This window comes from Coregonus clupeaformis, chromosome 1, assembly GCF_020615455.1.
Source record: "Coregonus clupeaformis isolate EN_2021a chromosome 1, ASM2061545v1, whole genome shotgun sequence".
Classification (NCBI taxonomy): domain Eukaryota; kingdom Metazoa; phylum Chordata; class Actinopteri; order Salmoniformes; family Salmonidae; genus Coregonus; species Coregonus clupeaformis.
The window spans coordinates 11,925,917-11,947,042 of NC_059192.1; the positions used below are offsets into that span (position 1 = coordinate 11,925,917).

The window sequence follows — 21,126 nt, forward strand, 5'->3', positions numbered from 1 at the left end:
CCAAATACTTAACTTTTGACCACTTTAATACACATAACTGAATTTGTCCCAATACTTTTGGTCCCCTAAAATGGGAGGACTATGTACAAAAAGTGCTGTAATTTCTAAACAGTTCACTGATTTGATGGATGAAAAATACCCTAAAATTAAAGCTGACAGTCTGCACTTTAACCTCATAGTCATTGTATCGTTTAGAATCCAAAGTGCCAATACTTTTGGCGCTCACTGTATTTTCCTGATTCTTGACCACTTTTTTGATTTCTTGCCTCCATTGATTTAGTCATTCTACAAGGGTAAAATCCAATAACTGTTGAAAGGATTATGGTAGAAACATGAGGTTTGGACCATTGGTGTTCTTAGAGGAGTATCTACACAATTAGCATGTTATTTTACCCATTGGTCAAAATATGCCTTTTTGATTGGACACCCTAATAATAGGCCTAATAATATCGCGATACTCAGTCTACTGGATCGATTTTACCCCCATCACTAACACACACAAACACACTGTTTGTTGGTGAGATTGAGTGTGATCCGGGCTGGAATGTTGATCTGCTTACAGACAGAACACACACACTCAGTCAACCCAGCATCTGCTGCCCCGGCTGCATTCAACACTAAACACTAGCACAAAAGTGACATAGCAGTAATGCAGCAGTGACATAACCAGATGTACATGAGGACGCCAAGGAGTCATATCACCATGCCAGAGAGTCTGAGGTGTGTGTGTGTATAGTAAGAAGGGAGGCAGGATCTGTTACAGTATATAACAAAACATATGCCTAGGTTTCACTTTTGGTTTGGCAGCCTGTACCCGTAGCTGATCTTTCAAATGATTTCCAGGTTCCAGTACCCGTAGCTGATCTTTCAAATGATTTCCAGGTTCCAGTAGAATAGGGCATGTCTGTATATTTGTCATTGTGTGTTTTCTGCCTGTATGGACAGACACTTGAGCTCTCTGGTCTGTACAGTGGAAATGCTCACCCCTGCCCTCTGTAACCTTAGCCTACGGGCAATTTCTCGGTAATAGAATTACACTTAAAGTGTATGCCAAACAAAAACCATTGATTTTCAAAGTTTAACAAACCTTACAACTATGTATAAGGACTAATTTGAACAATTAACACAGAACATTTCACAAAAACACATTTACTGGAAGAACTATGCAGATGCAAAGTTTGGTAACAGAATTACGGTATCACAAGTTTAGACATTACAGTAGAGTGCAGAGCGCAGTAGAGTACAGTAAAGTAGATATGTTCAGTACAGTTCAATACAGTACATTATATTGTACTCTGCTCTAATGTGCTGTACTGAACTCTACTGTACAGTGGGTGAGGATGCTTGTTCCAGTAAATGGAACGAGGGTAGGTGTCGGTAAGAGCCGGGAGAGGTGACATTAACTGGAGAGAGAGTGAGAGGGAGGGGTGGTCCAGACTGTTTTTACAGTCTTGCGTTGACCACCGAAACTTCTGTACTTTTTCGATACGAGAACTTGAAAATGGTTCGGTACTAGAATTTTTGTTACTTAGTACTTCTGTCAAATGTGTCTCATGTCGTATACTGATTGAGAGGATCGAGTCCGTCTTTTAATTTGTCTAAATCTTCTCAAGGGGGCCGTAATAAGCTAGCCAGGCTACATGCGCTTGCACATGCAATGGTGAGTCGCTGTGTAGACCTGTGTATGTATGGTGTGTAGACTTCTAGGGCAATCTAGAAGCTTCAGAAATGAGCTGCAGTGTTGTTTTGGAATTCAACTATTCATTAAATTCATTAGTATCGTTTCGGTATTGTGATACCAAAACTGGTATCGAAGTCAAAATTCTGTTATCGTGAAAACGCTACCGTACTGTCCAAACTTGTGAAACACAGATGTCTATGATTTGGTCCGGCCAGGTCGGACTGACAATTTAAACTACTTTTCAACGTCCGTGGACGTCCGGTGTCGGTCGGTGCTCAGTGGGTGAGGATGCTGGTTACAGTAAATGGAACGAGGGTAGGTGTCGGTAAGAGCCGGGAGAGGTGACATTAACTGGAGAGAGAGGGAGGGGTGGTCCAGACTGTTTTTACAGTCTTGCGTTGACCACCAGACGACAAAAAGAGTGGGGAAAAACACAAATGACAAATCTGCCCGATTCCAGCCATCACCGATCCTCCACCAAATTTCACAGTGGGTGCGAGACACTGTGGCTTGTAGGCCTCTCCAGGTCTCCGTCTAACCATTAGACAACCAGGTGTTGGGCAAAGCTGAAAATTGGACTCATCAGAGAAGATGACCTTACTCCAGTCCTCTACGGTCCAATCCTTATGGTCTTTTGCAAACCTCAGCCTGGCTCTTCTTTGCTTCTCATTGATGAAGGGCTTTTTTCTAGCTTTGCACGACTTCAGCCCTGCCCCTAGGAGCCTGTTTCGAACCGTCCTAGCCGTGCACTTCACCCCAGATGCCGTTTGCCATTCTTTTTGTAGGTCACTTGATGTCATCATACGGTTGTTGAGTGACATTCGAATTAGTTGGCGGTCAGTAGAGAGACGTTTTCGCCCTCTGCCGGTCTGTAGCTTTGTTGTCCCCAATGTCTGTTGCATGACCTTGTTCTTATGAACCGCCGTCTTTAAAATTTTAAGGATGGAAGCAACCTGACGGTCACTGTATCCCTCTGCCAGTAAAGCCAGAATTGAACACTTATTTTCCTCACTCAAAACTTTCCTTTTCAACTCTTTTGGCATGGTCAATAGTTCTCTTTTGATTAATATTACTTTTGAGGTACTACACTGTTTTTGCCATCCAGCTGGTCCTATTGCAAGAGGATAGCAGTGGTTTTTATACTTTTTCTCGTTAAATAAGATTTGGTTCAGGTGATCACCTAATCAGTACCTAATTCAGTAGAATGAGGTGTGCCTGTGTTGGAATTCAACAGACACTGGAATGGAATGGCTGTCATACATGTAGAGATGCTGATTTAAGAACAATTTCAAAAGTTTGGGGTCACTTAGAAATGTCCTTGTTTTGTCCATTAAAATAACATCAAATTGATCAGAAATAGTGTAGACATTGTTAATGTTGGAAATGGATATTGTAGCTGGAAACGGCTACAATAGTGGAATATCTACGTAGGCATACAGAGGCCCATTATCAGCAACCATCAGTCCTGTGTTCCAATGGCACGTTGTGTTTGCTAATCCAAGTTTATCATTTTAAAAGGATAATTGATCATTAGAAAACACTTTTGCAATTATGTTAGCACAGCTGGAAACTGGTGTGCTGATTTAAAGAAGCAATAAAACTGGCCTTCTTGAGACTAGTTGAGTATCTGGAGCATCAGCAATTGTGGGTTCAATTACAGGATCAAAATGGCCAGAAACACATAACTTTCTTCTGAAACCCGTCAGTCTATTCTTGTTCTGAGAAAAGAAGGCTATTCCATGCGAGAAATTGCCTAGAAACTGAAGATCTCGTACAACATTGTGTACTATTCCCTTCACAGAACAGCGCAAACTGGCTCTAACCAAAATAGAAAGAGGACTGGGAGGCCCCGGTGCACAACTGAGCAAGAGGACAAATACATTAGTGTCTAGTTTGAGAAACAGACGCCTCACAGGTCCTCAACTGGCAGCTTCATTAAATAGTACCCGCAAAACCCCAGTCTCAACGTCAACAGTGAAGAGGCGACTCCGGGATGCTGACCCTCTAAGCAGAGTTGCAAAGAAAAAGCCATATCTCAGACTGGCCACTAAAAATAAAAGATTAAGATGGGCAAAAGAACACAGACACTGGACAGAGGTAGACGAATCGAAGTTTGAGGTGTTGGGTTCACAAAGAATAACATTTGTGAGACGCAGACCAAATGAAAAGATGCTGGAGGAATGCTTGATGCCATCTGTCAAGCATGGTGGAGGCAATGTGATGGTCTGGGGTTGCTTTGGTCGTGGTAAAGTGGGAGATATGTACAGGGTAAAAGGGATCTTGAAGAAGGAAGGCTATCACTCCATTTTGCAACGCCATGCCATACCCTTTGGATGGCGCTTGATTGGAGCCAATTTCCTCCTACAACAGGACAATGACCCAAAGCACAGCTCCAAACTATGCAATAACTATTTAGGGAAGAAGCAGTCAGCTGGTATTCTGTCTATAATGGAGTGGCCAGCACAGTCACCGGATCTCAACCCTATTGAGCTGTTGTGGGAGCAGCTTGACCGTATGGTACGTAAGAAGTGCCCATCAAGCCAATCCAACTTGTGGGAGGTGCTTCAGGAAGCATGGGGTGAAATCTCTTCAGATTACCTCAACAAATTGACAACTAGAATGCCAAAGGTCTGCAAGGCTGTAATTGCTGCACAGAGTTCAAGTAACAGACACATCTCAACAGCAACTGTTCAGAGGAGACTGTAAGAATCAGGCCTTTGTGGTCGAATTGCTGCGAAGAAACCACTACTAAAGGACACCAATAAGAAAAAGACTTGCTTGGGCCAAGAAACACGAGCAATGGACATTAGACAGGTGGAAATCTGTTCTTTGGTCTGATGAGTCCAAATTTGAGATTTTTGCTTCCAACCCACCGTGTCTTTGTGAGACTGTAGGTGAACAGATAATCTCCGCATGTGTGGTTCCCACAATGAAGCATGGAGGAGGAGGTGGGATGGTGCTTTGCTGGTGACACTGTCTGTGATTTATTTAGAATTCAAGGCACACTTAACAAGCATGGCTACCACAGCATTCTGCAGCGATATGCCATCCCATCTGGTTTGCGCTTAGTGGGACTATCATTTGTTTTTCAACAGGACAATGACCCAACACACCTCCAGGCTGTGTAAAGGGCTATTTGACCAAGAAGGAGAGTGATGGAGTGCTGCATCAGATGACCTGGCCTCCACAATCACCCGACCTCAACCCAATTGAGATGGTTTGGGATGAGTTGGACCGCAGAGTGAAGGAAAAGCAGCCAACAAGTGCTCAGCATATGTGGGAACTCCTTCAAGACTGTTGGAAAATGTTCCAGGTGAAGCTGGTTGAGAGAATGCCAAGCGTGTGCAAAGGCAAATGGTGGCTACTTTGAAAAATCTAAAATAACACTTTGTGTTATTTCATCGTTTTGATTTCTTCACTATTATTCTACAATGTAGAAAATAGTAAAAATAAAGAAAAACCCTTGAATGATAGTTTGTCCAAACCTTTGACTGGTACTGTATATACACACAAATACATGCTCACTTCACTCACTCACAGGGAGATCCATGGATGCACTACCCTTACACACTCACTCAGGTGCAACATTTTTAGGCTAGTATGATTGTCCATGAAGCTAAAACAAATGTATCCTCTCTCTTAGGGCGAGTCTGTGAAGTATTTCTTGGACAATGTGGAGATGCTGGGGGATCAGGTAGGTTTCCTCTCTTTCCCTCAATCAATCTACCTCCATCGCTCTCCATCCCCCTCTCATGTCCTCCACTCATCCCTCTTTCTCTCTCCTCCAGAGCTACATCCCTTCCCAGCAGGACATCCTGCTAGCCCGTAAGCCCACTAAGGGCATCCATGAGTACGACTTTGAGATCAAGAGCGTTCCCTTCAAGATGGTGGACGTGGGAGGACAGCGCTCAGAGAGACGACGGTGGTTCGAGTGTTTTGACTCTGTTACCTCCATACTGTTCCTAGTGTCTTCTTCTGAGTATGACCAGGTACACACACAGTGGACACACACTCCCTCTGTTTCTCTCTCTCACACACTCTCCCTAATTTATTTGTATTTATTCTTTCAAGGTCTTGATGGAGGACAGACAGACCAACCGTCTGAGAGAGTCATTGGACATCTTTGAGACGATAGTCAATAACCGAGTCTTCCTCGCCGTCTCCATCATTCTCTTCCTCAACAAGACTGACCTCCTAGAGGAGAAGGTCAGTAACATCGCAATCCCAACAAACACTCTAGGGAGCAGGGTTCACACTCAAGAAAATAAGCTCTATTCGCTTTTCAGAGATAAATGTACTGATGCCAAGTATTGTAATTGAAGCCACACCAACCTTCAGATTATACTAGGGCTGACCCCAATTAGTCAGCTGGTCGATTGTTTGGTCGATAGGCAGTTGGTTGACTAAGATTTTTTTTTAGTCGAGCAGTAGCAAAAAATATATGCGGCCATCTCAGTGAACTAATCCATTGCGGAGGCCTAGACTAAAAGCCAATTTATGCTTGATTTGTAAATGTGGTCGGTGGCTCCATATGGCGGATGTGACGTAATTGTGTAGCCTTCGGAGGCACGCAGAGGCCAAATCGAGCTCCATACCACATCGCCATGCGCCTCCCAAAAGTTGTAACAATGCCGAGGCCTCTGTATAGCTCCGCATTGACATGATTGGTTGACGGTAGGTGGGGGCGGTACATTCTGTATGAACACAAACTCACTTCCTTGACAATTTCCTTCACAACAGTTCTGCACTGCTCCGCGAAGCGCAAGAAGTATGAATGCCCTGACTTCTGCAGAGGCCATATCACTGTAAATGCTGCATGGCCGATGCGGAGGCCGGATTAACCATGCAGCGCCCAGATGCACAATGCGCTTCTCTCTCCAGAATGCGCTCTCTCCCGTCAATTTGTGCACATTCTTTGTTTCATAACTTAATTGTGTGAATTGTTTGCGTTTGGTTGTTAGTGGATATCAATTCCCCATTACATATATCACCAGTAGTACATTTACCATTAATTCCTCTCATTTCTAATCTACAATGTTTGTTTGGTTATGGTAATTTCTGTTAATGCATTCAATATATTATGATTCCTTTTACCGTTCTCATTGTCGGAGTGGACGCATTGTTTGCAGAGCGCACAACCTATGCAACACTTGTGAGAAACAAGTTTTGGTTTATTTCATTCCATTTACGAGTTTTGTCAATTCAATTTAGTCATTGTCTTTTGTTTGGAGCGCTCCTGTCAATGTTGAGTAAGGACGCACACCTGATTCCGCTTTGAAGTAGGCCTATAGGCTACCTGGCCTGCGCGCAAATGTAGGCATATAAACGTGCCCATTTGGACATCTGATAGTATTTCTGATTGGCTTAACGCACCACCACTAATGACCTGTGGAGCTTCTCAAAGTAATGTTTTCTTCACCTCAAACAGCACGCAAACAAAGTCTGTTTTTACATCCATTGAGAATGACAAAAGTTCCTCAATTTATTTGAAAAATCTTTCCAGCTGTCTCCCTTTCGATAACCACTCAGCGTGAAAGGAAAAAATGTCATGCTCTAATCCAGTGGAAATATATCATAAAATAGGCCTACCTGATTACTTCTTATCAGTGCTTGACTTGGACTGAAATAGGTTCCGGTACTCATTTTGGGTGCTAGTACTGTTTATATTTAGGTGCAGGAGCTCCACACTACTTTTTAGCTAATATTCTATAAGAGGAACAGGAGCTCAAGCAGTAGAACATTTGAGGTGTCAGTAGTCCACTCCGGTGAGGTCCTGCCCAAGTCAAGCACTGCTTCTTATCCCTTGCCCAAATAGCCTATAGCTGTGTCAGTCCTGAGCTTACTGGCACTGGAAACTCTGAGGGCCCAGAATATTTTATACAACGTTGCAAGTTCACTAGCACAAGCTTCTGGCAGACCCAAGTTAATAGTTGATACAATGTTTCAAGTTCGTTGCAAACAGGCCCTGCTTAGCCAATGTGCTTTATAGGATATTTATTTTTATCAGGATATTGTCTACCTGCAGGCTGCAATGTTTTTATTTGTTGGCTTTATGTAGGCTATTTTTACATAGTTGGCAATGGCAATAGAAGTTACTTTTTAGGTTTGGATAGAATGTTGATTGACCACATGACAATGATTTTGAGATATAAAGACGTTATTATAAATTAAATTAAACTTTTCCACGAAAATGTGCATATGAAAACCATAACTGGCACGCAGATTGGTAGAAATGGTAAGATAAATTGGCATTTCACATGAGAAAGGTTGCCGACTCCTCCTGTAGCCTATTACCGGCAACTTCAGGAGAGTAATGGCAGAATCTGCGAAAGCCAGCAGGAGAGGGAGGAGAATGGTTGGGTCAGGTTTTTTCTTCTGGTTATCTAGATCTCTGGCTCCCGTTTGAGTCATTTGTGTCATCAAACAGTAAGCTTAAAGCATCAGACAAGCTCAATGCATACAGCTGATTTGTCTATATATGGAAAAATACACATTTAAAAGAACAGATTACTTTCAGTCGACCAATATGTTTTTATTTTAGTCGGGGACAGCCCTGGATTCTACTGACGTTCCATGTTGTCTACACACATACACACTCACTCACACACTCATTACTGACGCCACACACTTACACCCACATGCTCACACCTACGCTGCTGATAAAATTATTATTGATTACATTTTTTACTACCATTTACACTGCTGTTCATTGATTATTATTTGCCATTACCATTAGTGTCTATTTATCCCGCTACTGGTCACTATTACTCCTGTTTACATGTATATATTTCCATTAGTATATTACCATATGTATTTATATATTCCTGCTATCAGTCACTTTTCAGCCCTGTTTACATTTATAGCTTTCTACCAGTCACTGTTTATGTATAAACCCACCTCAACCACTCCAGTTCCCCTTCACCAGGGTTTCCGTTAGCCGGTAAATGCCGGCTTTTGGCCAAAATAATAAATACAATTGTTGCAGGCCAAATTGTCAGAAAAAAAATAATTCCATTGCAAAATAATACTTTTTATTCATTGATGGAAATACCAGTCGATGTGGTCCAACTTCAAAGGCAAATATACTTCATAGGGTAATAAATCCTCAAGCTGCTGGGACATTAGTGTCGGGTGTTTATCTACTCAAAATTGGCGAAGATTGTGTTGATTATCCCCATTTTCAGTGTGCCCGCCGAGAGGGGATTCTTTCTCCAAAACAGAGTAAAGACGGCCTCAAGATCGCACCTTCTTGAGGACAAAGTACGAGGCTGATGCGCATTGCAAGCTTCTCCAAGGAGTTGGACAGTTTTGACTTCCCAACAGCAGCGGCTCACTTTGAGCAGGCCGAGGTCCGCCACAAACGCAAGTAAATTGGAGGCAAATTGTGTTCGTCGGGCCTGTTCCTAGCAGTTCTGCTGCCGCCCTAGGCAAGATCATAATATGCCACCCCTGTGTCATGTATAGTATAAAGATTTGGAATGGAATGATAGAGTAGAGTAATGGTGTGTATCATGGACCGTTGGTGCATTTCAATTGAGCTTCTTTAGTAGCACTTGGAAACGAAACATCGTTGCCAACTATTCAAATCAGAGTTAAAATGTTGCAATCACTAGGCAGCCAACTGCCTATAGTAGGAAACAGAGTTGTTATCAATAAACCACGTATATGACACAAGTTACGACCCCACGATAGTTCAAATGACAATAAACAACATTTATTAACATCATCCATTAGCACTGTAAAAAGAGTATCATTTTAGCTTTGGAAACAAGTGCTTTCATAAATGCATGGCGCGGGCCTCGTTTCACAGGAGCATTGTAAAATGAGCTTTCTCTCAATGAACCAGTCTTAACGAATTTCGTTTTATTTACATATCAGTTTTTATAATTTATTCATTTTGTGGCCGCCTAGAGTGGCCTCGTTCCACTGCTGTGGTGCTGATTTGCAGCGGGAGTGGGGAGGGCCGGCCCTGGTGTTGTAGACAGCCATGTTTTGTTATTTATTAAGCCTAATTAAAATGTTCATGCCTAGGCTAAATTAAATTAGAGGCCTAGATTGTATTTGAAAACAGCTGTATTTTGTTATTTATTAATTAAAGTGTTCATACAAATGGCCTATAGGACAGGTCGTTCGCAAAATATATTATACAAATGTTATATTTTGAAGTTGTTTTATTACTGTGTAGGCAACTTGTTCTTTTTTTTTAAATGATGTTGATTTATAATTTATAGCAGGGATGAAGATATGCAACAGACAATGTTTTGCTTTTCAATAAAACCTGTCATGTTGGTATAAGAACATCGTTCTACTTTATTGTAATACAACTTTACAGGCTCATTTATATTCTGTTAAAATGAATTAAAATCATCTAAATGTGATTTTGAGCACCGTGGGTGGACGCCGATCTGGATGCAGACCGATGTCCGGTAGATTTCTCAAATGTCCGGTAAATTTAAAATCTTGCCGGTTATGTTGTCCTGTGCCAAATGTACCTGATGGAAACCCTGCCCTGCACATTGAATAAGGGACTGGCACTGACCTGTATATACTTGCGTTCTCGTGTTTCTTGAACTTATATCGTACGTCTTCTGTGTTTTGATTCTATTTTCTATTATCTACTGCAGTGTTGGGAAAGAGCTCTCCGGAAATAATTTCACTGGACTGTTTTGCACCTGTTGTATCCTGTGCCCGTGGCGAATAAACGTTTAAACTTTGTGTTGATCTGATCCCTGTTCCCGGCAGGTCTCGAACATTTCACTGAAGAAATACTTTCCAGAGTACACGGGGCCGGACCACAGCCTGCCAGACGTCCAGAAGTTCTTAGTGGACTGTTTCCGGGGGAAGAGAAGAGACGCGACACAGAAGCCCCTGTACCACCACTTCACCACAGCCATCAACACGGAGAACATCCGCCTGGTGTTCAGAGACGTCAAGGATACCATCCTCCATGAAAACCTCAAACAGCTTATGCTCCAGTGACCTATGACCTCTAGAGAGGACCTGAGAGGAACCAGCCTCCAAAAGGACCCCAGAGAGGACTTATTCTCCCACCTGAAAGAGGACCTGATCGAGTACTGCTCTCACCTTCAAAAGAGGACCGGATTGAGGACACCAGTGCCTTGGGGAGGACCTTGATGTTCCACTTTTGTTGTTTTTAGATGGTTTTATTTGGTTTTTACTGCACTGTGTTGAGTGGATGGTCTATAGGTCAGTTTGACCTTCTAGGAGCCAGGGACATGATTGAACGCTGGATAATAAGCACTGCCCTGGATCAGTTTTGAAGCCTGCCATGCTGTCATAGCCCCTCTCCTGTACACTGATCTGAGAGCTGTGTGACTGACAGAAACCACAACGCCTTCATACAACGTCTTAATAACCCTTCATCACTGTGTGCGTGTGTGTGTACCTTTCTAGCCTTAAGTCTTGGCGTTAGCCATCATGTAATCAATCATGTCCTTTATAATCTATGCATTTTAATGTGTGTGTATGCAGTTTACAATTTTCCATCTTTCTATTCCCAGGTAGTTATCATGTAATTCTGCTGTAAGGACACAAAACACACACACACAGTTGGGCGATTAGCTAGTATTGTTATCTCAGGGTTGTACGGAGGTCACTCTATAAAGGATGTCATTATCGTGTTGTAATAATCAGTCTGTCCATAGGTCTGTCATCTATTGTCTTTACCCCTCAAATTCAAATCTGGACCTCCACTGCTTTTTTATTTGTATTATTCCCCTCTAATCAGGGACTGATTTAGACCTGGTGGGTGCAATTAATTATCAGGTAGAACAGAAAACCAGCAGCACTCCGTACCTCGTAGGGTAAGATTTGAATACCCCCGTTCTATAGTGTATATCCCAGGTTGAAGCGTTAGATTTTTTTGTTAAATGTCTTCCTGTGAGAACCTGTTCTGGGACATATTCATTAAGCACGAAGTGGAATAAAACGGGCTGAAACGGGGAGATACTATCTGATCTTGTCCAATAAGAAACGCTTGTTTTATTTTTCCATTGCACAATGTTTTGAAAAATAATTCTGCATTGTGCCCTAATGAAAACAACCCAGAAGAGCAGAGGGGGCGTGTCTCAGACCCTGGGCTACGTTCATTTGGGGCGCAACGATACAGAACTTTCAAGTAGATACGTATGTGTGTTAATTTCTGTCTGAACGTTCTATAACGTTTTGCCCCCACGGAACGTGGACCAGGTTACCACGACAAGTTAAAGGTACCGCCTCCTCCTTCCCTCTCCTCGCTTCCCATTGGTGGCCTTGTACAGGGACGTTGTGTTGGTCAGTGAGGTTGTCTGTCTAATGAATGTGATCATGTTTATAGTTGTACAGACTGACTCAAATGTATCTTTTAGTTTAAAATCATGATGACTGATGTTTTTTTGTTTCCGCTCCATACTGTAACCTGTCGTTGATGTTCATAGTGTTTATAGGTATGCTGACACTGTAAGGTACGCCACCTCATAGTGCTGAAAGACAGCTAGAGACTGACTCCAGATTAGCGGTTCTCTCCTGCCAAGTCGCACTGTGCCTTTTCTATCTGTAAGGATCAACTGTCCTAGTTTCTCTAGCTACGGAGATGACGTGTCTGTCTTTCCACTGTGCCTCTCTCTGGCTCTGGCCTTGTACAGACTGACACCTGGGCCCGGATTCACAAAACCTTGTAAGAAGACATTTCTTAAGTGCCATTTTTTCCGTAACTTTATACTTAAAAATAAACATATGAAAAGTTGCTATTCCTCAATAAGGTTCTTGCAAATGTTCATAATTTTCTTTCAATGTTTCGTCCTAAGAAAATAGTTAAGAAGAAATTAGATTCTTGAAAATAAAGTTATTGGATTTCTTCTTGGAAATGTTCTTAATTCCAAGACAGCTAAACCCTTGTCTTAAACTCATGGAAGTGAGAAAATAAGCTAATGACAGCAATTGAACATGTTTATTGACTCAAAACTAAATCTGAAAGTTTCAGTATAGTTTTAAATCCAATAAAACATTTTAGACCAGTAATCTCGGTAAGAAATATGCTAACATGATTGCCCTTGCTAGCTAGCTCAGTTTCCTAGCGACAATCATTTCAGGAAGATAGTTAAGAAGTTTGTAAGAAAATCATGAATTATAATGAAACGTTTGAGTAATTGCACTTACGAACTATCTTAAGAAGCTTCTTATGCATAACAGTTTTGTAAAACTGGGCCCTGATGCCTTAGTTGTAATATAAAACTGTTTACTTCCATGTGTAAATGGCTGTAAAAAAAAAAAAGAGAAAAAAAAAAGGCTGATTTATTAGCTGATCGCTGTTTCACTGTTGGCCTTGTCAATGAACAGACTATGGACATCTGTCATTTCTTTCTCTAACAATCTGCATTCTTTTTTTAATGCCACTAATTTTCACAATAAAACACATTGTTCTAATAAAGTGTGATTTGTCATTCATTCAGCCCATAGACTATAAAGCAGCGGTTCTTAAGTCTGGACCAGAGGCCTCCCCAGGGTGCATATTTTTTGCTCCAGCCCAACACTAGCACACATGATTCAACTATCCAAGGGCTTGATGATTACTGGTAGTTGACAATACCTTGAGAAACCCTGGTATAATGTGTTGCAGAGAGTAAGAGGCGAAGCGACAGGAATAACTGGGCCCAAAATCTGTCTTCTCCAGCAGATGCCGTTTTTTAGTTAACAAAAAAATATTTGATCGAATAGAAGTTTTGTAATGATTAAGTTGTTACAAGTGTACTGATATGAGTAGGACATGTGATATCCCAGAAACTTTGAGAAAAAACACGTTGCCACAGTCGTCAACCCCACCTATTTCTACAATGTAATTTCTTTACAAAAGTGTGATTTTAACCCCTAACCTTAACCACACTGCTAACCTTATGCCTAACCTTAAATTAAGACCAAAAAGCATGTTTTTTCCCCCCATTAATTTTAATGATTTAGATTTTGTGGCTGTGGTAACTAGTGGAAATAGTTTTGCCTGTTGTTCACATTCGTATCTGCCCTCTCATTGGCTAGAATGGTCCCACCTGATCTTGTCTAGGGCTGTTGCAGTGACCATATTACTGCCACACCGGCGGTCACGAGTCATGAAGGCAGTCGAATTCCATGTGACCATTTAGCCAAGGTAATTAGGATTCTACAAGCTCTGATGCTGCTGATGGTCATTAGTAGCCTACCAAACTAGCTAACTGCCTGGTACTCAGCTCTCTGTTGTCCCTCTAATCACTCTGACATCAATGCAAACGTAATCGAAAATCTAATCAAACATTTCATGAGAGCTCATGTTGCGCAACATTTCAATGGGCTATGCAATTGCGTGAGAAAACAGAGTGATAAACTATGAAAAAGAGGAGGATCCCATCAGCTTTCTATAGGCTAGGCCTAATATACTTATTTCTCAACTTTCCTAATATTAAGCACATTGCTTATCTTTACAACAGGAGTATAGTCTACCTAGCTGGCATGAAAATGAACCACGGGAAAAGAGTCCTCCATTCGCTATTTAAGTGCATAGATTACGTGTAATCGCAAATGCAATTATGCTTGTAATGCTTTTATTATGAAGGTGCATTTCTATGGTGAAAAATGTCTTCCCCAAACTTTAAACTGCTTATCTATGCCAGTTAGGCTCTACACCCGTTGTAAAGCGGATTAATGTGCTTAAATTTAAGAAGTTATTTGGCCACTTCAGTTGTGACACAAACCTTATAAAAAAATATAGGCCTATGGGCTAGGCTACATGAGGTGTGCGACTATGATTTGAAAAAGTTGCCAAAAAAAGGCATGTGCTGTTTCTTGCTTTACTGCACACAAGCTGGGCGTCATTCATAAGTGCTAATATATCATTCACAAATGATAGGCTAATATTGTCACCCATCAGACTATTCTTGATTTAATCTTGTCTTTACATATACTAAATAATATATGTGTGAAATTTGTTTTGATTTAGAATGGACCATTATCATGCATCGATTATCATGTCACCAGAATAAGAAGACCCTCGATATTTATTGGAAAGGAGTATCAAACTCATCACCTTGCACTTTCACCGCCCTGTGAAGTTCCTCATAATTTATTTCATCTGTAGCCTAATAAACTGCATGCTTTCCCGACAAGTCGTAGTGGGAGAACCACACAATGTCATCACGTGACTCCAAATTGACTTCGATATGATGGTTATTTAAGCAATAAGGCCCGAGGAGGTGTGGTATATGGCCAATATACCATGGCAAAGGGCTGTTCTTAAGCGTGACACAACGGAAATTGCCTGGATACAGCCCTTAGCCGTGGTATATTGGCCATATACCACAAACCCCAGAGGTGCCTTATTGCTATTATAAACTGGTTACCAACATAATTAGAGTAGTAAAAATAAATGTTTTGTCATACCCGTGGTATACGGTCTAATATACCACGGCTGTCAGCCAATCAGCATTCAGAGCTCGAACCATCCAGTTTATAATATATACATATTTGTGCATAAAAGCGTTTCTCGCATAATTAATTTTACTGACACAAAAAGATCCCACCTTGTCTAGCATATTTTGTTTTGTCGATATTTGGAAAGTTTACAGCCAAATCTTCTGTGGTCCTCTGTAGCTCAGCAGGTAGAGCACGGCGCTTGTAACGCCAAGGTAGTGGGTTCGATCCCCGGGACCACCCATACACAAAATGTATGCACGCATGACTGTAAGTCGCTTTGGATAAAAGCGTCTGCTAAATGGCATATTATTATTATTATTCTGTTTCCATCAGGCCTGTCATGACATGTTTTATCCTATGTACTTTACTTGCATAGAAAGGATAATCTTTGGTTCCAATCTCTCTGTTCACTGGAGCTGTAGCAAGGATGTTTATAACTAACCCCAAATGGACCATAGCCTTTGGTTTTCAATGGGAACAATGAATCATAGTCGGCAGAACAAACAAGGAGGTGTGCAGAGCCAAGCAAGAGCTAGCGAGATCCTGTTGGGGGCGTTCTATCGTTATTTGCATATTTCCGTTAGCAAAACGCCTACCTTGAAGTGCGCCTGTACAATAACAAAATTCGCCCTTGCACTCCTTCTAAACAACGCAATTTTTGGCAAAGTGTAAAGTCTACAAACCTTAGTCCACTCTGTTCGTAACAGATTCTAGTGTTGGGAACAGACAACTGTATTGAGATCAAATGTTTCATAGATGACAACATTTGGAGAATGTCCTCCCAAATCCACCTCGTTCCATCTTCTAAAGGCCAAATCAAACGGAACGAGCTTTGCTTCGCGTTTTGACTGCGTTGACACTCGCGGCCCGACTGTTTTCTGTCGTTCACTACCGTTTATTCTATTCGCGTTTCGTTTGATTTGGCCTTCCCACTGCCGGCCACTGGGCTTCCTCTCATCAACATATTTGGTAGGGATTGGAAACGCCAAGCGGATGTTTCACATTTATACATCCGGTGAAATATCTGTCTCATTGTTCTATCTGTGGCTGTATTTTCCACTAGGGGTCAGCAAAGGTCTATTTCTCAACAACCACGCCCACTTTCTCTAGACTACTATTTATTGTGTCGTTTTTATCGTTACAACTCTAACCAATTGCTGTATCGGTAACGAGTGCAATAACAGTTCGTTTTGAAAAAGTAATATCAGACATTTCTAAAGCTTTATCTGTGCTGAAAATATTTTCGATGTGGAATAATCTAGCTAATTTACTCAGGCGTTTACTTGTGCTACCGAAGGGGTCTTTTCCAAAAGTATTTAGCAGACAAAAAAAACTCAGAATGTTACGGTTGAACCAACTTGTGCGCACAATGTTCCATGCGTACAGTAGGTACAGTAAATTGACACAAGTTTACATTTCGTCAAGAATACGATAAAAATTAGAAGCTGTTGCAGTGGTGCTGGTTTCGTTCAAGCAACCAACAAAGGGCAAGTCAAGTTGAATCTGATTCTTTCTCAAATTCACTCAAGACTCATGTCATGCGGGTTATGTAAACCAAGATGGCATTGCCCATTGTCAGGAGCAGGACTCTGGCTATGCAGACTAGAAAAGCCTAATAATGGTCATCAAACTCATTATCCCTTTTGATTGAGAAAAAAGTAATGCATGTATTACATATTAATGTATAGATTATATAGAGTTGTTTTCTCTCTAACATATTAAAGCTAGAAAGTTATTGGAGGTAATTTAATCCTTTGTGTCAATATGGTCAAACTCTGTCAGACAATAATAACAACATAATATTTAAATAATCTACAATCTTCTCTCTTTTCCAGCAGTGATGTCGTCCTCCAGCGAAACATGTCCGTTCTGTGGGAAAAACTTCAAGAGACTGAACAGCCACCTTCCCAGATGCAAGATGGCTCCGGTCGCCACGACAACACAAAGCTCCCAGACTCCTCCTGGCCCACCTGACCTCATCACAGACAAGAACAGCAAGAAGACATCTTTATCATTGTCTTCTTCATCACCATCAACAACTTCTACTAAGAGTAAGAAGACATCATCTTTGTCTCCATCCCCAGCGTTATCACCATTGGCAATTACAACCAAGAGTAAGAAAACATCATCATCATTGACAACTACTAAAAACAGTAAGAAAGCACCGTCACCTTCCTCCTCCTCGTCATCAACGACTTCAAAGAAACGGCAGAAGCTCCTTGATGAGACTTTGGTTCTCTCCAAGGACAGTCTGGCAAAAGATCCAGCCAAGACCCACACAAAACCCAAAGCGATAGCCAAACTCAAAGCAGCCCCAGTCCCTGCTACAGCCCCATTGAGCACTAAAGCCAAAGCTGCCTCTAAGAAGAAGGTTTCACTGAGAGAGCAGATTGAACTATCCACTCAGACAGCCAGAGCTGCTGCCACACTATCCCAGGAATCTTTATCAGGGGCACAGAGTGAAGCAAGACCCTTCTGGAAGGTGGAGGTGGGGAGCAGTAGAGAGGAGGTGGGAGGAGAAGAGAAGCTGCAGTGTTCAGGGAGTGGTCAGCCCAGACCCAGCATCCAGGACCACACCACCCTCAAACCTGACTGGCTGTACAGCAAGACAACCGCACTGGACCATAATCCAACCATAACCGCTGACCTCAATAAAGACAGTCTACGCAGCAAGACAAGCAACAGGGGACTACTCACGGTCAACCATGTTTCATCAGTGCTGGACCGTGTTCAGACCACAACTGCTGATCGTAACAAAGACTATCTGTGTAACAAGACCAGAAGACTGCTCACGGTTGACCTCGGTCAAACCTCCGCGAGAACGGAGTCAGCAACTGCCAATCAGAGCGTGACAAGGGAGAAAGCGCCATTCGACACCATGAAGTATGGCACTGAGCAGAGGATAATGGGTCTGTAGTGTTTCTCTGGTCCTACTGTGTTATGGCTGCCTAGCCCGTTAACCATTGGCATCTCTACTCCATGTAGATGAGGCCATCACTAACTAACTGGTTAACCATTGGCATCTCTACTCCCTTTAGATGATGAGACCATCACTAACTGACTGGCATGTTGTGTTGTAGGTACGCTGTCTCTAGGGGAGGTGAGGCTGAAGGAACTGCCTGGCTGGATCGCTACCAGAGCTCCCCGCAACCCCAGAAATGGAGTGCAAGCCCTGAACAGTGGTAGGAGGACACCTTACACCAGGGATCATCAACTAGATTCAGCCGCAGGATGATTTTTGTTTCTTGAGCGGATGGTCAAGGGGCCGCAAGAACCCCAGATATATTTGACTAAAACATAATCATTTCAAACCTTCTTACATCTGTATACGATCACATACACTGAGTATACAAAACATTAAGAAGTTACCGGCTACTGAGTTGAGGTGAAAATGGTGGAAACAACTTTTAATGTACACTGAGTGTACAAAACATTAGGAACACCTGCTCTTTCCATGACATAGACTGACCAGATGAATCTAGGTGGAATCTTTTAGCCCTTATTGATGTCACCTGTTAAATCCACTTCAGTCATCAGTGTAGATGAAGGGGAGGAGACAAGTTAAAGAAGGATTTTTAAGCCTTGAGACAATTGAGACATGGATTGTGTATGTGTGCCATTGAGGGCGAGTGGGCAAGACAAAATTTAAGCACCTTTGAACGGGGTATCCCATTATATCTTTTTTAGGTCCAACTCTCATCTACTCTGTCTCTCTCTCTCTGTCTCTCTCTCTTTCTCTGTCTCTCTCTTTCTCTCTCTCTCTCTCTCTCTGTCTTTCTTTCTCTCTCTTTCTCTCTCTCTCTCTCTCTCTCTCTCTCTCTCTCTCTCTCTCTTTCTCTCTCTGTCTCTTTCTCTAGGATGGCAGTGGTACTACAGGAGGTATATAGATGTGAGGAAAGGTGGAGTGGGAGGAGTGGCCATGCTGCTAGCAGGATACTGCATCCTGGGCTACACCTGGCACTACCCACACATCAGTAAGTGTGTGTGTGTCACTTTCTTCAGAAAATATTGACTGACTTTCTTTATTTTTCTATGCTTACTGACTTTATTGTGTGTTTTTTCCCTCAATAGAGCATGACCGCTGGAGGAAGTACCACTGAGCCCCAGCAGTAGGGGTCAAACTAAGGCGAAACCTCTCACTCTGGGAGCGCGCCCCTAGTGGTGTGGTGGAGAATTCCTTTCCAACAGGAGACATATTTGACGAGCTGCAGCTATGGTGAAAAACGCTTTGGCTCTATACATATATTCTTCTGTGTGAAAGGAGATGAGATGTATACAGAAGCAACACTGAGGTGCTGAGGGAAATGGTCTCATTTCAGTTTGAAGTTTTAATATCTTGTAGACCTTGTGTACAACTCTTTATTTATCGAAAAGTATTTATGTTGCATTTTCTGTTGTTTCGTTAACTGTTTATGAAAGGGAAGGATACCTCAATGTTACAGCACTTTTTCTAGGACAAGTTAAAATGAATTGTGTGTTCTCTCTAAACTAGTGAGAACAGCACCAAAGCTAAACCAGCACTCCTTAAGGACTCCCAGCCGGTCCAGCAAGTGTCACTGTTGGACTGTTTTTGTTTAAACTGACAATGCGTTAATGTGTGTAGCAATGCCTCAAATGATTGAATGTAAAATCATGACCAGCCATGAGACAAACTTGCCCCAAGTATTATTATAACAAGTATTACGGTGTGTGTGCATGCAGTATTTAACAGACTGTGAATGTTTTACCAATACTAAATGTTTTGGAGAAAGGTTAAGTTTCAAATGAATCGAGCTGTGCCTGTTTATGATTGTATTCCAAATGAATTTATTATTGACTTTTCTCTTTCTGTTGTAGTGAACACACAAACTAAAACTGAACTGACAGTATTTTTGTAACGATTTCTTTTGGAACACTTCATTGCCAACAGAATACAAAAAAACAACTTAATTCTCATGTTTTACATTCTTTTTTTTCCTTTACAAAAAAGTATCAATATTGTTTCATTTTTTATATATATATATATATAAAAAAAACTATACAAATCATGTACAGAGTGAGACAAACAAAAGTAAACAGTGAAAATGAGGGTAATGAAGTAAAAATGTGTCACTCCTTGGCAGAAAGAGCCTAGTATATCAACCCAAGTCCTTAGGCACTCCTGAGTGAAATGACTGTTCCCCATAAAGTGCACTACTTTTGATCAGAGCCACATAAGCTCGTCAAAAGTAGTGCACTATCACAGGCATAGGGTGTCATTAGAGACATACGGGTCCTCAGGACCAGGGCTGAAATACAGAGGGTTGAGAAGGCCTCACTCACAAGACACAAGACAAACTGTAGAACAGACAGCTGTGTTCTCTCTAAGGCCTTCAGCCTGTTCATTCAGTCAATTTATGAGCATAGTTTACAGACACTTCTCTCCTCCCTCTCTCCTGTTGATTGGGGTTTAACTGTTGGGAGGGAGAGGAGGATTGAGTGAAGTGATGGACAGAATGAAGGAGAGGAAACTTAAGTGGGCGAAGTAATGAGTAACATTCGTCCAGCACACGTACGCAGAGACATACACGTACAACCCATGACCTTCCAGGGTCGTTAAATCTCATGAAACGTGTTACCATGGTTGCGTGTTGACTTCGCTGGGACACACATCCCTAACCACACAAATAGTGATTTATAAAAAAAAAAAAAAGATAAACATGTCGAAACATTTCTCCCTCAATCTGAGGAGTTAGCTCCCCCCCAACACCAATACACGCCGACGAGAGTGAATGTGAGTGCGGAGGGGCGTCACATACCTTTAAGGTACAAAATAAAAATGCCAAATAAGATAAAATGACAAAACTGACAGAAAATCAAAAGCTGCTTGTTTAGTCGTTATATAGACACTCTTGAGTGGGAGTGAGTCTCTCTGGCTTGACTTTACTATGAAAAGTAGAGAACACAAAAACCATCAATTACTATTGTATTTTATGTGTAGGTGTGTAATGTCAAGTGCAAAAATTAAAGGCCATTTCTTACAAGGCTTC

At 41.8% G+C, this 21,126-nt stretch overlaps 3 protein-coding genes across 4 annotated transcripts in view; 2 read left to right on the forward strand and 1 right to left on the reverse strand.

Moving 5' to 3' along the window:
- Nucleotides 1–11,445, forward strand: part of LOC121584357 (guanine nucleotide-binding protein subunit alpha-13) — a 30,848-nt gene extending 19,403 nt beyond the window's left edge. The window contains exons 3-6 of the mRNA XM_041900226.2: nucleotides 5,325–5,375; nucleotides 5,470–5,670; nucleotides 5,753–5,887; nucleotides 10,424–11,445. Of these exons, the coding sequence (XP_041756160.1) occupies nucleotides 5,325–5,375; nucleotides 5,470–5,670; nucleotides 5,753–5,887; nucleotides 10,424–10,660 (624 nt within the window). The 3' untranslated portion in view covers nucleotides 10,661–11,445. The remainder of the gene's footprint in view (nucleotides 1–5,324; nucleotides 5,376–5,469; nucleotides 5,671–5,752; nucleotides 5,888–10,423) is intronic.
- A 4,824-nt stretch (nucleotides 11,446–16,269) lies between these two features.
- On the forward strand, nucleotides 16,270–20,051 carry si:dkey-21c1.4 (flocculation protein FLO11). 2 transcript variants are annotated; one of them, XM_041900347.2, is made up of 5 exons: nucleotides 16,270–16,605; nucleotides 16,954–18,027; nucleotides 18,199–18,300; nucleotides 18,976–19,092; nucleotides 19,190–20,051. In XM_041900347.2, the coding sequence occupies exons 2-5, from the start codon at nucleotides 16,959–16,961 to the stop codon at nucleotides 19,216–19,218; spliced, it is 1,317 nt and encodes a 438-aa protein (XP_041756281.1). In that variant the 5' UTR covers nucleotides 16,270–16,605; nucleotides 16,954–16,958; the 3' UTR covers nucleotides 19,219–20,051. The 2 variants fall into 2 exon arrangements, with proteins under 2 accessions (XP_041756281.1, XP_041756360.1); XM_041900426.2 differs by having other exon boundaries at nucleotides 16,957–18,027.
- LOC121584562 (BRD4-interacting chromatin-remodeling complex-associated protein-like) overlaps nucleotides 19,901–21,126 on the reverse strand; it is a 10,714-nt gene continuing 9,488 nt past the window's right edge. The window contains exon 13 of the mRNA XM_041900550.2: nucleotides 19,901–21,126. This exon is cut by the window's right edge and continues 1,524 nt beyond it. The gene's annotated coding sequence lies outside the window, so the exon portion shown is untranslated.

Excerpts from the sequence above, each read along its gene's own strand:
- si:dkey-21c1.4 (XM_041900347.2), top strand. The coding sequence starts at position 16,959 with ATGTCGTCCTCCAGCGAAACATGTCCGTTCTGTGGGAAAAACTTCAAG. Across the intron at positions 18,301-18,975 it reads AGTGCAAGCCCTGAACAGTG|GATGGCAGTGGTACTACAGG; the intron begins GTAGGAGGACAC and ends CTCTTTCTCTAG. Across the intron at positions 19,093-19,189 it reads CTGGCACTACCCACACATCA|AGCATGACCGCTGGAGGAAG; the intron begins GTAAGTGTGTGT and ends TTCCCTCAATAG.